Source organism: Rhinopithecus bieti, unplaced genomic scaffold (assembly GCF_001698545.2).
Source record: "Rhinopithecus bieti isolate Rb0 unplaced genomic scaffold, ASM169854v2 scaffold_20477, whole genome shotgun sequence".
In the NCBI taxonomy this organism is placed as follows: Eukaryota; Metazoa; Chordata; class Mammalia; order Primates; family Cercopithecidae; genus Rhinopithecus; species Rhinopithecus bieti.
This window is the reverse complement of record NW_016810038.1, coordinates 2,062,018-2,079,052: the sequence shown is the minus strand read 5'-3', so window position 1 is coordinate 2,079,052 and position 17,035 is coordinate 2,062,018. Positions and strand designations below refer to the sequence as shown.

General features: G+C 34.9%; 1 protein-coding gene across 1 annotated transcript in view; it reads right to left on the bottom strand.

Annotated features, from left to right (window-relative positions):
- Positions 1 to 17,035, bottom strand: part of SYCP2 (synaptonemal complex protein 2) — a 66,070-nt gene that overhangs the window by 24,618 nt on the left and 24,417 nt on the right. Inside the window, 10 exon segments of the mRNA XM_017891212.1 lie at positions 137 to 194; positions 516 to 585; positions 2,412 to 2,572; positions 3,404 to 3,503; positions 7,096 to 7,239; positions 7,706 to 7,780; positions 8,649 to 8,757; positions 8,759 to 8,795; positions 14,284 to 14,304; positions 14,307 to 14,343. Coding sequence (XP_017746701.1) covers positions 137 to 194; positions 516 to 585; positions 2,412 to 2,572; positions 3,404 to 3,503; positions 7,096 to 7,239; positions 7,706 to 7,780; positions 8,649 to 8,757; positions 8,759 to 8,795; positions 14,284 to 14,304; positions 14,307 to 14,343 — 812 coding nt within the window.

The window sequence follows — 17,035 nt, the reverse complement described above, 5'->3', positions numbered from 1 at the left end:
TGTGCTGTTGTAACACTTAAGAGATGATGAATGCTACATTCTAATCATATAAAGTCCTTTTCCTTCAAATCTGTTGTATTCACTAAAAACAGCAATAGTATTAGGCTAAATGATTTGATGATTTTCTCATACTTACGCAGTATGATCTCTTTTTTCCACTGCCTGTGAATCAGGTATAACATCCTGGAGTTCATCTAAATAAAACAAATATTATTATATTTTCATTTTTTTTCACGCAGTTGGCAGTGGGATGGGGAGTTAGTCTAGAAATTTATAAAGGTTCACATATTAGGATGAATGGATTGATCGATTTTGCGTCCTCTTAGACCCAAACTTCTGGGGAACAAAGATTGTATATTTCTTTGTAACCTCAAAATTCCTTGCACAAAGTCAAACAAATTCTTTGTAAATCTTTTCAAATCAATGAAAGCCAGTGGAGTTAAAGGAAAATACAGGGAGAAGTATGTTTTCAAAAAAAAAATGACTAAAATTAAGTTAAACCACAAGGTACTTACTAAAATTTTGGTTTGGGAATTCAACATTCATATTTTCTGTGTTTTCTACACACTTAGCAGTTTTGATGTGCTGTAAACAGAGGAAACATGTTAACGTAAACTTAAGATGTTACATGAAAACAACTTAAACATTAGAGTATTAAGGTTTGAGTCTTTTAAAATAAATCTGCCTTGATATGAAAAGTTGGATACTATTTTTATATATTTCATAAACGTTATGCCCATTTCTGAATGTTCCCTATCCTAAAACACAAGAAGAAAACTATCACTGCAGATGAGGCAGAATATTGCATAAATTTTCTGATCACATCCACAGCTAGAATAATTCAATTTTCATCTGTAACTGACAATTTCTAGACTCTCCATGAGAAATCTCTCCTGCTGCAATTGATTACATAGCCTGCTTTGTCGAGTTTGATATGGTCCATTCTTTCTTATATTTCATTTTTCCTGTTTTTTTTCAGAATTATCATCAGATATTGAAGAGGATGATTTCTGTTTAGTAAGTTTTTTATTTATAACAATATCTACTGCATTGCCCAGGTAACTTCTTTCCTACAGCTTGCTTCCCTATTTCCATAGCCAAAGATACACACTTAATCCAGATCAAATAGAAATCTGCCACTATTGTCAGAAAAATATTCCCATTAGTCTAAAATATTTTGCCTCATCCTGGCTGCCTCTCCTTCTTACTCTAGCCAGTGATTCTCCACACTGGGAGGGGAACATTACGGAAATACGCAGGTGTGGTTTTGGTTGTTACGACAGAGGGTTTCTCCTGACAATAGGTAAGCACGATCCTAGCTAGGATGCCTATCATCCTACAACATTTAGGACCATGTCGCACAACTGAAAAATAATCCCCTTATTAAGAAACACTTAAGACAACTTGAACCATTACTTTGACTATTTTCTTGTAATATCTTCAACTTTCATACTCTTTATCTTTCTGCCACATACCCATTTAAATTTTAAGAATCCATCATCTGTTCTCATCTTACTATCAACACCAAGGCTACTAAGCTTTGAGAAAATTGCACATATTTATGAACATATTTATGCTATAAAAGTCATATTTAAACTGGGTCCTCAACATTGTCTAACAGTTATTCTTAGGCCTCTCCATTACATTGCACATAGCTTTACATGTCCCTGAATCCTGTACTTCAACAGATCTCTAGGAGAAACTCACCATCTTCACACTTCAGAAAAAACAAAAGCTATTAGATGTTCCTCCTTTACAAGCTTATCTGCATCTCTGATTACCTCCCGTTTCTTGAAGAAACTATTCTCTTATCCTTTCCTGCTCTGTCTTTTCAACTACCTGGAACAAATGCCCTTCTCCTCAATATCCATTTGACTCTTTATTGACCTTTCAAAAGTCAATTCTCTCTCCATATTTTCTTAAAAAGCATCTCCTGATCTTCACCCTCACATCTAGCTACAGGGTTAAGCACTTGACCCTCTACTTGGTTCCTACTGCATCCTATATGTGTACATCTGAGAATGCTTATAACTTATTATCTAATTTTCATGCTAGATTTTGAGAAACTTAAGGACACAGTCCACTTGTATCTCACATTCCTATACCACAGCCTTCCCTATAGCAGTCACTAATTTGTATAATAAACTATATAATTATGGCAAGTTCATTTATGCTCCCAAATGTGTAAATCAAGTTATAGTGAATATTCATAAGTTTTATTGTAAGCACAGTAAATGAGTCATATGCCAGAAGGACTCTACTTTCAAGAGCAATAAATGATACTTAGGGGAAAAAAAGGTAATGCTTTAAACAAAATGAGACATTTGCAGCTTGCAAAAGAAGTTAGTTAAATGCTTATTTCCACAATTACTTGAAAAAATTTTTTTAAAATACTTTTAAGGTAAAGTTACTTTGTCTGTATTATCTCTCCTATATCTTTCTTCTGATGGTCTAGATTTCAGTGATGCAGCATTATCCACTCCATTTTCTGATGTTTGAGAAACACTAGATTTCTCTGCAGAACTCGTCATTTGCAGTGGTGGTTTAATTCTTCTTCTTCGTGGTGGTATTGCTAAAAAGGAGGACAAGGATTGCAGATTTCTTTTCTTTTTTTTACCTATTGCTATTGTTGAGGTACTTTTCAGATGAGGAAGGTAAGAAATGAACATTCTTAGATGGTTCCCAGGTTTCTGGCTCAGATAAGTAAGTGAATATAGATGTAATTTACCAAGATAAGAAGTGAAGGAAAAGTTTGCAGGGAGGGTGGAAAGATTAATTTCATTTTGGACCTATTAAGTTTAAGGAGCCTGTCGGATACTAGGCAATTGGCCAGTAGGCAACTAGATTTTTAGAACAGAAGGTCAATGTTAAGTTGTCATATAGACTAAGGACTTTAAAGAAACTAGTACACAGTATCAGGTTTTTTAAAACTTTTATTTAGCTCTTAGTATGTATCAGGCACTGTTTAAAGTTTCACTAGATTCCTTATTAAATGAGTGATTTTTATTTAATCCTCTAAACAACTTGATGAGATACTTAAGTGCCACTTATAGAAAAAAACTGGTTCTAAATTTAGCTAGAGGATAACCTGTACAAAGTACACAGCTGGAAGTGGGGAGCTAAGTCCACCTGGCCTGGTTAATTCAGTGTTTTAACCAGTAAGATATGCTGTGTCCTGCTTAAATTATAACAATTATTGTCAAATATTAGTATTTTGAACACTGTTCTGTTCATATGTTAGCATTATACTTTTCCTCCCATTAGAAGACATTTGTGGTTCATATTTTATCAATTTTTATATACCAAACTTATCCTTTATGTAAATTATGCTCATTTTTCCTCAAATTAAAAAATGCCTCCTTTAAAATAATTGTTAGAAATCTTTTAAAACTATAAAACTTACATGTGTTGCTGAAAAGTACTGGACTTCTCATAGTGTATCTATCTGCCCCAGAAACAATCATTGATGCTTCAGACATTTTTCTTTTGCTAGGAGTAATTATCTGAAACCATGATGAAAAACAACCACTGTAAACAGTCTTTTGAAATTAAATATCCTACAATTTTACTTATAACATTTTGCCTTGATACATGCCAAAGATATATGTTTTTTTAAACAAACAACACAATATCCATAAATTTCCATGTTTTAGGCTGATATAAAGGCTCATCTTCATGTTTGATATTAAATAAGTAGCCGAAACAAGTAAGGAACACTGTTTTAAAGAATATTTATAGAATATCCATACCTATGAAGTACAGTACCTTTATACGCTAGCTGAAAATATTTTATCAATATTGAGCTTATCTAGTTAACCATAGCTTGCAATTTCCTATTCTATACCATGAGGATAATGTTTGGATTACATCTTTATATAAAATTATTTTGAGTGCTTTCATATTAAGCTTTCTTCAAAATATTCACACATTTTTGAAAATTGTACTAATAATCAGTGAAGGCTAAACTGGAGAAGTAGCTGCAGGAATTCATAGATTCAGTGGCACATAATTTAGTGGTTCCAATAAAGATTTGTTTTCTCCTATATCATCTCACACTGATTTATAAGAGGGACAGAAGTAGATAAACAGAGGCAGGGACTACAGGAGACAGGAGTTTCAGAGGATGCCATGTTAAGAAGTAGATGGTGACATACTGCACAGAGGCATAAAAGAGCTGGTTTTAAGGCACCTGTCCCTAGAACAGGGGAAAAAATGATGCAGTTGTGAGTATGTATATGAAATGTGAGGGAAGGATGGAAAGGATAACAGAAAAAAAAAATTATAAGATTAACTAGAAAACAAGCTTCTGAGCCAAAAGATTTTTCTTAGAGAAATTAAGTTTTTAGTGGCATAGTGAATGAGACCTGAAAAGTTACTTATTCATATGCCTCAAACAGTTCATACTCATTGAAAACAGCACAGGTATTTAACAGTAGTGTGGTGTTTTTCAAACTTTGGTGCGCTTAAGACCTTTCCAAGAGTTTATGATTCAACAGATTTAAGGTGGGGCTAAGAATCAGCATTGTTAATAAGCACCCAACATGATTCTGACATAAAGACACCAAAAATAGCTTTCATGTGCTAATTGTCTAGGGGAAATAAATGACACTTTTAATTTAATTGAGAACAAAAGACTAAAAAACAAAATAGTAACATAAACATGCCAAAACGTATGGAAGTGCCTGTGAGAGTTATAGTTACCTAAAGGTGAGAGATTAGTAACAACTGAAATAATCAGGCAAAGCTCCATAAAGAAAGCAAAAAATGGGCTGGGCGCAGTGGCTCATGCCTGTAATCCCAGCACTTTGGGAGGCTGAGGAGGGCAGATCACCTGAGGTCAGGAGTTCGAGACCAGCCTGGCCAACAAGGGAGACCCTGTCTCTACTAAAACAAACCGACAAACAAAAAACAAAAATTAGCCAGGTGTGGTGGCAGGTGCCTATAATCTCAGCTCCTTGGGAATCTGAGGCAGGAGAATCACTTGAACCCAGGAAGCAGAGGTTCTGGGAGGCAGAGGTTGCAGTGAGCAGAGATTGCACCACTGCACTTCAGCCTGTGTGACAGAACAAGACTCCATCTCAAAAACTAAATAAAAAGAAAGAAAGTGGAAGACAGTGTGGTGATTCCTCAAGCATCTAGAACCAGAAATACCATTTGACCCAGCAATCCCATTACTGGGTATATACCCAAAGGATTATAAATCATTCTACTATAAAGACACATGCACACGTATGTTTATTGCAGCTCTATTCACAATAGCAAAGACTTGTTTTGCCAAATGCTCATCAATGATAGACTGGATAAAGAAAATGTGGCATATATACACCATGGAATACTATGCAGCCATAAAAAAGGATGAGTTCATGTCCTTTGCTGGCACATGGATGAAGCTGGAAACCATCATTCTCAGCAAACTAACACAAGAACAGAAAATCAAACACCCCATGTTCTCACTCATAGGTGGGAGTTAAGAACACATGAACACAGGGAGGGGAACATCACACACTGGGACCTGTTGCAGGGTGAGGGACTAGGGGAGGGATAACATTAGGAGAAATACCTAATGTAGATGACAGGTTGATGGGTGCAGTAAACCACCATGGCACATATATACCTATGTAACAAACCTGCACGTTCTGCACATGTATCCCAGAACTTAAGGTATAATAAAAGACTTCCTACCAAAAAAAAAGATTTGTAAAATGTTTTAAAAGGAAAGCAAAACAAGAGAAAGTGAAAATGAACAAGACTTGCAAATGTAAGTATGCTTTAGATGGGTAAAGCCAAAAAAAGAAATAATGTGAATGAAGATCTAGAGGCATGAATGAACATGGCACGCAAAGAGACAGTAAAGCAAATTACCTTACAACAGGGGAGAATACATATTACAGTTTTAATAGAAAAGGTAAAATTAAATTATACAAAGTCTCAGAACTGAGCCAAAATTTATTCAGTCAGTGGGATGAACACAGAAATCACAAAGCTTTTGGAGTAGAAGAATGCTATCAAGATACTGATATTTAAGGAAAATCGCTGATTATATGGGGTATCTCATAGGATAAAACAGTGGTGACAAAGTCCTACAAGGGGGCTACTGTATTAACCTAAGTGTGCTGAGATGAGTAATGGTAGAAGAAATAAGAAAGAATGGATGTGAGAGATAGATACTATGAAAGAATAATCACAAGCACCTTGGTTCCAGATATAAGGGGAGAAGACGCTGGAATCAAGCATGTTGCCAAAAAAATTAGGCAGATATTTTTGTACTGAAATACAGATGCAGATTTTAGGCAAAAGATAAAATGTTTGAGCTTAGACTTCAGGAAAGGTCTTGAAGAGACATAAAAATGGAAATACAGAAAAAAAAAGTAGAGATGCAGCTATAGAATTTTGAAGAAAAGTCTGCTACATTTTAAGAGCTCACATCATGAATATGAAAGCAGCTCTCTAAGAAAGAAGGCAATAAGATGTTCCAAAAGCTGGATATCAAGGTTTTGGGTTTAGAGCTAACCCACAAAGAGGTATAGAGAGAAAGTTTTTCTGATGTAGTAACAGAAGCAGAAAGGGAACTGTGGTATACAATGGAAGCTGAAGGAGAGGACCTTAAGAAACAGAGGGCTATCAACAATGTCAAGTGTCACAGCAAGGTATGGTGGTAGGGGTTCCAATTATGAGAAATGGTTCTCCTGGACGTGACCTAGAGGAGGTCCTTCAATGGAAGAGGAAGAAAAGGAGTAAAAGAAAAAAACCTCATACTCTTTTTTTTCTCACACAAATAAACAGAACATTATACATTACTATTCTACATTATAGCCAAATGCAATGATAGAACAAAAAGGATAAATGCAAGAAGCAGGTTATCTTATCTCTAATTTGTAATTTACAAGTGTAAAGTATATCTTGTTCTAACCCCATACATGTACACAATTTGCTAAGACACACACTATCTTTTGTTTGCATTTGTCAAAGGTAGGAGAAAAACTCTGAAATGTGATTAATCAAGGCCAGTAATATATAAATTATAGATGCTTCTTTCTGTACTCATATATAGCAATGATTTGATTTTATAAGCCAGTATTTTGACACCATCTTTACCTCAAGCTGACTATCATTTCTATTCCCTTCGTTACTGTTTTTGATATATTTTGAAGGTTTAGCAAATTCCTTTGGGGACTTTGATTTTTCCTTTAAACTAACGAGTTCTCTGACTGGTGAGATTTGACTTTCTGGCACTAGAATCTGTTGGAGAATATGAAAAAAAAAGTATTAAAAACTGCAAACCACAGAAAGCAATCAACAATCACTGGATGTCTTAATAAAGCTTATACTCATCTCATTCAAATATCAATTGTTTCCCTTTTCTATCTATGTGCTGTTACAATTTTTACAAAGCGATCCAATAAAAAGTATCCATGTTTTCAAACACTAATAGACACAAAACAAGCTTGGCATTAATGTAAGGACATTTACTGCTTTATTAAAGTTTTAAAGTTACTAAACTGATATTTATTAATAACCCCACTCTTTACACTAAAATTATCATTTATAACATGTTTAAACATCATATACATTTTATTGGGATACTGTTTATATTGAGACCATTTGTTTTCTATATATTCACTGTCCAACAACACCTTTATTCCTGTTCTATTAGTTATGGTTAAACTTAGCCCAGTGATAAAAATCAAGTAAGTCTGAGACATACCTGTGATCCACTTGCATCAAAAAGTATATGCAGCGATGTTTTGGCAACTGAAATACCTTGTTTTCTGATAGATTCCTAAAATTAAATCAATTCACAGTGATGACATTTTATTTTCTTTCCATTTTTATATGTCATTTTATATTTTATTTTATAAAATAAAATAATGTACTTTATAAAATAAAATAATGTAATTATTTTCTACCTGTTTTCCTCCAAAATTGCCAAATATCCCAAATAATTATTTTGCATATATGAATACCTTCTCAGAACACTGCAATCACTCCCCATTAACCAGTCACCTTAGCTTGCCATTTGTGAGGAACCCTTGTTCTAATATTCTGCAACACAAATCTTTTGCACTATTCAAATTTGTCCATTGAATATCTCCCCAACACATCACATGAATTGTCACCTTAAATTCTCAGTTAAACAATATTTGGCTCGTAATGTCTTCTACACGCCTGGAAAGTATTTTATCTAAATCCTTTCCTTCAACTTCGAAGGCCATTTCAAGTCCCATATCCATAAGAATGACTATCTCCAAACCTGACTCTTTATGAGCCTTCTCTTTCTTCAATGTCTACAACTCTTGTTCCCTATGCCATTATTTACTTCTTCTTATGTATCATGTGTGTAATTCTCACGATTGTTTAAAATCTTGAAAACAGTGCTTTCTCTCATTTTACTTTTTAAACACCTGGCAGAAATTCATTAAATGTTTTGAGCAGCTGCTGCTAATTTTGTCATCTGAGATACTTTCTAATGGGTATCTCAATGGATATGACTAACAAGCTGATGACTCTTCACCAGTACAAATTTAAAGAACTAAAATCTACATTTTAAGAATTCTAGAAAGGAAAAAATGCAATAAAACTTATAACCCCAAACTGAGTGTTTCCAGAATTATGAAAACAGTAAATATTTATTAAGTTTAAAGACTTACCCTATGTTTGTTTGCACCAAAAATTTTTTGAGTCACATTAGTGATTTCTAGTGATGCATCAAAATACAAAAGCAATTCTTTCCCTTCTCTTTTGCTAATTTTACTATATTTTCAGAATTATTGTTAGTAGCTTCTTTGATTCTCTCACTGTATACAAACAAATAACACTGATTAGTTTATGTTTCTGTGATAACACTCTGCAAGTATACTATGAATAAGACATGGATGTAGCATATTAATTGAATCAAAATTCAAATTCTCAATGTTGAACAGTGTTTAAATCAATCAATTCTGGCACTACTTACCTAGGTAAATAAATCAAGTCAATTTAGCTTTCCTAGCCTCAGTATTCTTATCTATAAAATACGGGATATGGCTATACCTGATAAGATAGAGTCCCAAATACATTCTGGACCCTAACAAATTCTTAATAAAATATTCCTTGAACACATGTGAGAATACTATTTTCTTAATTTAAACAAAGGCAAACAAAAACAACTTTAATTCCATATAATTACCATGTTTCTAGACATATGCATATAAACATTTCTATTAAATCCACAGTTGTTATAACATGCTGACAATAAACAACATTTGATAAAAATTAAGTGTCAGGAAATTGTGAGGTGAGAAGGATCTAGCACTTGGCCTCAATGAACTTACCAATCCAGTAAACAGAGAATACAGCAAGTACCAGTTTATAAGAAATGGTCACACTCTCCCTCCCTACAAAAGTTACCAAAAAATTACCTGGCACCTAATAAAAGGACGTGTATTACAGATCAGAGGCCACCATGCTCCTGTCCTACTTGTGGCAGGAATTCTATTGCTGGATGAGAAGTCTCTAACCTTGCCTGCAGGAGAAAAACTCTGAGGGAGCAGGATCACACAAAATAAGGAACTTTATCTCTACATCTGAAAAAGCTCTGCAGGCTACGCCATGATGTGGCCTAAGGGACAAATGTCCTACAAGCTATGAAATGTCCTGATTCTTATGAGGCCTGCCCAAGCAGAAAATGTTTTATTTGCTTTTGCAAAAATACGCTCATGAAACATTCACAGTAATGCCCTTTGAAAGCACTAAGAATTAGCAATTGCTTGAAAGTGGTAACCATAGTTTCAAACTCACTGAGTGCTAGTAGTTTTTAAAAGTTCAACAGTGACAAGTTTTCAGGTTTCAGAAGTGAAAATTTAGGTGGCTTTAAAGATGATAATTTTTCGTGTTTTGATGAAAATTAAAACATTTGTAATTTTTAGGTCTATTTCTGCTGATTGTTTTATTCCTCTGATATGCATTTGACTTTTTTTCTATAGCTTACTGTAAATTATATTAAATGTAATATTTGCTTTAACTCCTTGCTTGTACATGGTATTAGAATTACTTCAAATTTACTATTTTGCTGAATGCTTTGTGCCTATTTGTACAAAAATTTGTCTGCCTATGTTATGGCTACTTACATAGAAATGTATTAATATTTGTTGTATTTTAAAGATTGCTTTGTTGAAATTCCTGATATTTGCTCTGTCTGGACTATATAATGGCTTGGTTTCCCTTTTAATTATTTAGCAGTGTTACTAGGATACAAGAAAACATTGTTGTGTTGCTTGCTATAAAATGCAAGTATTTATGGATATCAATATATCAAGATTTTATAACATAAGAATAAATAGAGAAGGAAAGAGTAAAACTATTCTCTCAAAATTGGCTATGAATGGGGAGAAAAATATAGCTTCAGGAAGACATAGGATAAAAGTAGGCTTTTTGTTTTATGATATAGACATTTGAGCCCATTGATACACTGAGAGAAAAGAGGTACTGAAAGGAAGAAGATACCAGAAATATGAATTGATGGAGCAAAGACTTGGAGAATATGTATGGAGAACTCGGACAGATTACCCTTCAACAAGAGTAGATACATATCTTCTCTTTACAGGAGAGATAAAGGAAGATACAGATGCAAAGATGTTTGGAGATGGAGGGTCTGCAGGGCCAAAATGTATAGGTATTCTTACCTGAAAAATTCATGTTCTTCTGAATTACCACATCCTAGTGAAAGCAAAAAAGGCAAGGTTCTTAAGGATAACTTAAAAATGTAAATAGTAGCTGTTAGAGGACTGGAGAGGGATGGCAACTATGGACATGGAAGACTGCCAAGTAGCAGGAAGAGTCCAAAGTTGGAAGCTGGAAACTTCCACTTCTGGGGAAAATACAGGATATTGTGGCAGGCTAATATCCTGTTTTAAAAAATCAGAAGGATTAAAATATCATGTTTAAAGGTGTCAGAGAGCTGTACATGTAACAAGATCTCTGGCCTTTTTTTCTCTAAGGAAATTTGCTAATTCTGTTTGTAGGCTTAAGAAGAAAACCTCTGCTGGAGAAAAGAAGACAAGCAAGTATTTAGTGAGCAGTAGTGCCTGGAGTAACAAATAGGACACTTAAAAGCTTTAAAGGCATAACTAATTTTCTCTTCATTCTGGGGCAGCACAAGGAGCTGGACCAAACCTGATAAAAGGCAGAGTTAACTAATAGTCTCACGGGCTTGGAATCAATGTATTGCCTGATACATGTATCATCTTCAGGCATATACTCAGTGTCCCGCTCAAAATATTTGCCTTTGGACTGAGTAGAGTGAACAGCTGGAGAGCTGAGCTGGAAACCTCTAAGAGGCAGAACTGTATCTCCCACAGTCTCTCAGGTTCAGAAGGCACAAATCTAATAGGCTTATCAACAGACTGGGATGGCCACACCTGAGTAACAGAGGCAAACAAGACAAAGAGTAAATTTAAAACTACAACCAAACACAGACCAACATCCATGATTGGATCAGGCCTTCAGCCCCTCCGCCTAAGAAGAAAAAAAGAAACTCTTCTGGCGGAAGGACTATCTGGAGCATCTATCGTTCCTGTGTATGCATTATCTATCATAAAATTACTTGACATGCATAGAGACAACAACACATGACTGATCAAGAAAGGAAACAACAGATCTTTTCAGAAGAAGACTATATTAGTCTGCTATAATGGAACACCTGAGGATGGGCAACTTACAAAAAAAGATTTATTTGGCTCATGGTTCTGCAGGCTGCACAGGAAGCATGGTGCCAGTATTTGCCTCCAATGAGGGACTCAGGAAGCTTTAACCACTGCAGAAGGCAAAAGGGGAGTGAGTGTGTCACATGGCAAGAGAGGCAGCGAGAGAGAGATGGGAAAGTGCCATACTCTAATTAAACAACTAGGTTACCTGAATTAACAGAGAAATTGTCACCATGAAATAATTATAGAAGAAAAAATAATCCTCTTCACCCTCAACACCAACATCATAAACTAGGCAATTATGTCCGCTCTTATAATTTCTACTAACATTGTACTGAAGATTATACAGCCAGTACAACAAGGCAAGATGGTAGGAGGGACTGACCGTAAGAAGTGTTAGGAAGGATGTAGAACAAATGGAACTCTTAAACACTGATAGTGAAAACGTAAAATGGTAAAATCACTTTGGACAACATTTTAGAAGTTTCTTCAAAAGCTAATCATATGCCTGTGGGTCTGAACTAACCACTGAACTCCTTAGTATTTGCCTAAGAGAACTAAAGACATATTTTCAGAAGTAATTAATTATACATGAATATTTACAGCAGCATTTCATAATAGCTAAAAACTGGGAACATTACAAATGCTCATCAACAGGTGACTACAGAAACCAAATGAAGTATATCTATACAATGGAATAACACCCAGCCAAAAAAAACAATAAACTACTGATACATGCAACATGCTTGAATCATTTTTTTTAAAGTGTTCTAAAAGAAAGAAGCTGGACACAAATTGCTACATACTGTATGATTCCATTTATATAAACTCTAGAAAATGTAAAAGTATCAAAGATAAAACATCAGTAATTGCCTGGGGGTAGAAGGATGGATTAAAAGAAGAACAAAGAAATTCTGGGGGTGATATGTTTATTAACTTGATTGCCATGATGGTTTCACGTGCATAGACAAATATGAAGAGTTATCAACATCCTTAACCTGATGAAGGTTATCTACAAAAGACTTTTGGCTAACATCATGCTTAATGGTAAAATACTGAATGCTCTTTCCTAAGCAAAGATTGGGAAGTAGGCCAAGATGTCCACTTTTATCACTTCTATACAATATTGCACTGGAGGTTCTATCCATTGCAATAAAGCAACAAAAGGAAACGAGGGAGGAAGTGCGTAAGGATCAGAAAGGAAATAGTAAAACTACCTCTTTTGCAGATCCCATGACTGGTAAAATTAAAGATCTATTCTATTTATAAACATATAGACTGAACACTTGGGAACAAATTCATCAAAAGACATACAGTGAAAACTATGAAACATTGTTGAGAGAAATCAAAGACCTAAACAAATGGAGAGATACACCATGTTTATAAACTAGTTACTACTGTTAACATGTTATTTCTCCCCATATTGATCTAAAACCTGAGTCATAATTCCAACAAGCAATCGATAAACCTATTCTAAAATTTATATAGAAGCTCAAAAGGCCTATAATTTCCAAAACAGTATTTTTAAAAATCACAATGTTGGAAGACTTATACTGACTTCAAGACTAACCACAAATCTACCATAATCAAAACAGTGTGGTACTGACATAAAGAATAGTAAGTAGACCTATGATAAATAGAACAGATTGAAGGACCAAGAAATAGACATGCTATTACAGAGTCATGATTTTCAACAAAGAAACCCAAGAAATCCAATAGAAAAGAAAAGCCTTTACAGCAAATAATCCTGGAATAACTGCATATCCATATGAAAAAATGAACCTCCAATCTCTACATCACACCTTAATCAAATATTAATTTGAGATTATAATACTCCTAAACATAAAAGCTAAAACTATAAAATTTTGTGGAAAATAATGGAACATCTTAGTGATTTAAGACTAGACAAAAATTTCTTGGGTCACAGAAAGCAATAACCATAAAAATAGATCAAGTAGATTTCAAAATTTAAAACTGCTCACCAGATATCAGTAAGAAAATGAACAAGCAAGATACAGTTTTGGAGAAAATATAGAACATATATCTGTCAAAGGATTAGAATCTAGGATACCTAAGAACTAGATAGTCCAATAAAACATGAACAAAATATATGGCCAGAAAGCACATGAAAAAGTGCTCAGTATCACTGGTCGTTAGAAAAATGCAAATAAAATAATAATGAGATATTATATGTCTATTGAAATAACTAAAATATGTCTTAATACCTAAATTTGTAATACTACTAGTCTGATTTTGTCCACTAGTGTTATGCAGTTCCAGTCACAGGATTGGAGAAACCAGATATTCAGATTTAATCAAGCAAATGGGATGGAAGGTCAGGAGCCTTGAACATAGAAACAAGAATGACAAACTGGATCACTGTTTCTAGACTAGACAGGGAAGGAAGTAAGTACAGGTGTATAGTTGGGAGATTAGTAGGGAAACACGGGATCAAGGAATTTGATGAATTTCTGAATGTGAACATCTGAAAATACTTATTTTGCTTTCATTAGTCTGTTTTGTTAACCTAGAAAGGATGTAATATTTGTTCTATATGGTAAGAATTAAGAAAATTATTTTTAAAAAAAAACAAGTTTAATACCTTCAATGCTGTATATTTGTACTTTTCCTCTGGCACAGTAACTGCTTCCCATTGATGATCCTTAAATTTAAAACAGGTTTTGGCCATAAATAAATAATTTATTTCTGATTTACAGTTTCTTTAAACATCAAATTTTAAGTTACATGAATGATCAGTTTTTTTTACTAGTCACTAACTAGTTTATATAACACCTTTCTTGCTCCACCAATTAACTACATATTATACATTACATTTAATGTATTTGTTCATTCTTAAAACGAAATGTTTTTGACAATTTCCTATCCTTAACCAAAAAAGGAATGACTGTTAATATTATATTTATTAGAGGATACCCTTTTAAAATGTTACCAAGCCTTTTATGTTTTCTTTGAAATATTTTATGAAGTCATACTCATTCCTCAATTCCCACTCCTACTACCTATTCCAGGTCCTGTAACCACAATACTCATTAACAGATTGTCCTTTGATTTAAACATGAATGTGCATGATAATAACCTAAAATGTTTGCTCCAAGTATTTTCATTGAAAATTTGTATAACTGAATGATACTGAATTCACAAAGTTATAGTAAAAATTAAATACCATTCCTGGCTGGGCGCGGTGGCTCACGCCTGTAATCCCAGCACTTTGGGGGACCGAGGCAGGTGGATCACGAGGTCAGGAGATCGAGACCATCCTGGCTAACACAGTGAAACCCCGTCTCTACTAAAAATACAAAAAAAAAAAAATTAGCCGGGCGTGGTGGCGGGCGCCTGTAGTTGCAGCTACTCAGGAGGCTGAGGCAGGAGAATGGCATGAACCCAGGAGGCGGAACTTGCAGTGAGCCGAGATGGTGCCACTGCACTCCAGCCTGGGCAACAGAGCAAGACTCGGTCTCAAAACAAAACAAACACAAACAAAAAAACCAAAAAAATTAAATACTTTTGTTATTTAAGGACAACTCATTCCCGAGAAATTCCTCTAAATCCTTATTATTTTCACTAATTCCCTTCTCTTCTCTACCTTTATCCATTACCTCAAAACCTCAGGATCAGGAGGAAAGGGGTGGTATTCTAATTTTCCCCAAAGCTTTGAGCAGCCTCATATTTCTCTGTGTGTAAAAAACTTGCTCTTTTGAGGAATATCTCAGCTGGCATACTCTATTCCCAATAATTGCTATCATCTACCAACTTAAAACTGATTCTTCCTTAAATATCAAGGCACTTAGTTCACTTTTAAAAAAACACACATAATGGCAATTTTCAAACAGATTATTTTAAATCAGAAATCACAGTATTATAAACCCAAAATATGCCCTCACCCAGCTTCAACAGTTATCAGTATGTTATAGTAATTTTGTTCCATTTTCACCTCCTACTCTCCCTCCATTATACTCCTTCCTCCTCTTGACCTCTTTTCCTTCAACCTCTCCCATCTGCCCTTCACCATCAATTTATGAAAGCTCTTATCATTAAAATACCCAACAAAAACCCCTACTTTGAGTCCACATCTCATGCTATCTCTTTCCTTAACCTGATGTCTTTACTTCCTTAGCAAATATTTTAACTTTCTAGGAATGCCTAAACTCTTCATCACGTAAGTGAAATTGCTCTTTCATGGGTTACAAGTTTGTATTTAACCTCACCTCTCAGGAATATCTCACTGTGTCGATCATTTCCTTTCATAAAACCTCCTTTCCTTTGTCGTCCATAACACTATACCCTTTTAATTTGTTCCCTTTTGGCCGATTCTTCAAGTATCCTTCTAGCTAAAATCTCTTACTTATCCTGCAGAAATTTGTTTTTCATAGTTCTTTCATGTAGGCACTCATTAAAAACCATGGTTCTGTCATTTATATACAGATAGCTTCTATATCTTTACTTATGACTCAATTTCCATCTAGCTACCCAAATTTTAGTAATCCTTCTTCTTCTTCTTCTTTTTTTTTTGTGAGACGGAGTCTTGCTCTGTCTCCCAGGCTGGAGTGCAGTGGCCAGATCTCAGCTCACCGCAAGCTCCGCCTCCCGGGTTTATGCCATTCTCCTGCCTCAGCCTCCCGAGTAGCTAGGACTACAGGCGCCCGCCACCTCGCCCGGCTAGATTTTTGTATGTTTTAGTAGAGACGGGATGGTCTTGATCTCCTGACCTCGTGATCCGCCCGTCTCGGCCTCCCAAAGTGCTGGGATTACAGGCTTGAGCCACCACGCCCGGCCATCCTTCTTCTTTTTAAAAAAATTACAAACAAATCAAGTTTGCTCAGTTCTATCTCCTCTCAAGTCTTTCTGGATTCTATCAATTTCCATCCATGCCCATTGTTGTATCTCAAAACCATCCCACAATTATCTCTCACCTGGATTATTGCAAAAGCCTCCTAACTGCCTCTAGTCTTGTTCCTTTGTAATCCATTCTCCCCAGTCTATTTTTATCCATTTCCCCTACCAGGGGGCATCTTTTATACAAAGGTGTTCTCCAGTGCCTAGTACATACGTGACACATAGTTCTCAATAGATATTCATTGAACTGATGTTACCTCTTACTTAAAATTCTCCTTTGGCTCCACACTTCCTATATTTTTCCAATCCCCTATGGCTCTCTATATATCTTTCAATTCTTTCAATGTTCTGTTTACTCATTCTTGCAACAAACATAAGCCACTGAATAGCTATAAACAAAAAAAAAGTCCCTGATCTTATTAATCTTACACTCTATGCAGGAAAGGAGACAACAAACGACAAATAAAATGATTTTAAATAATAACTACTATAAAGGAAAT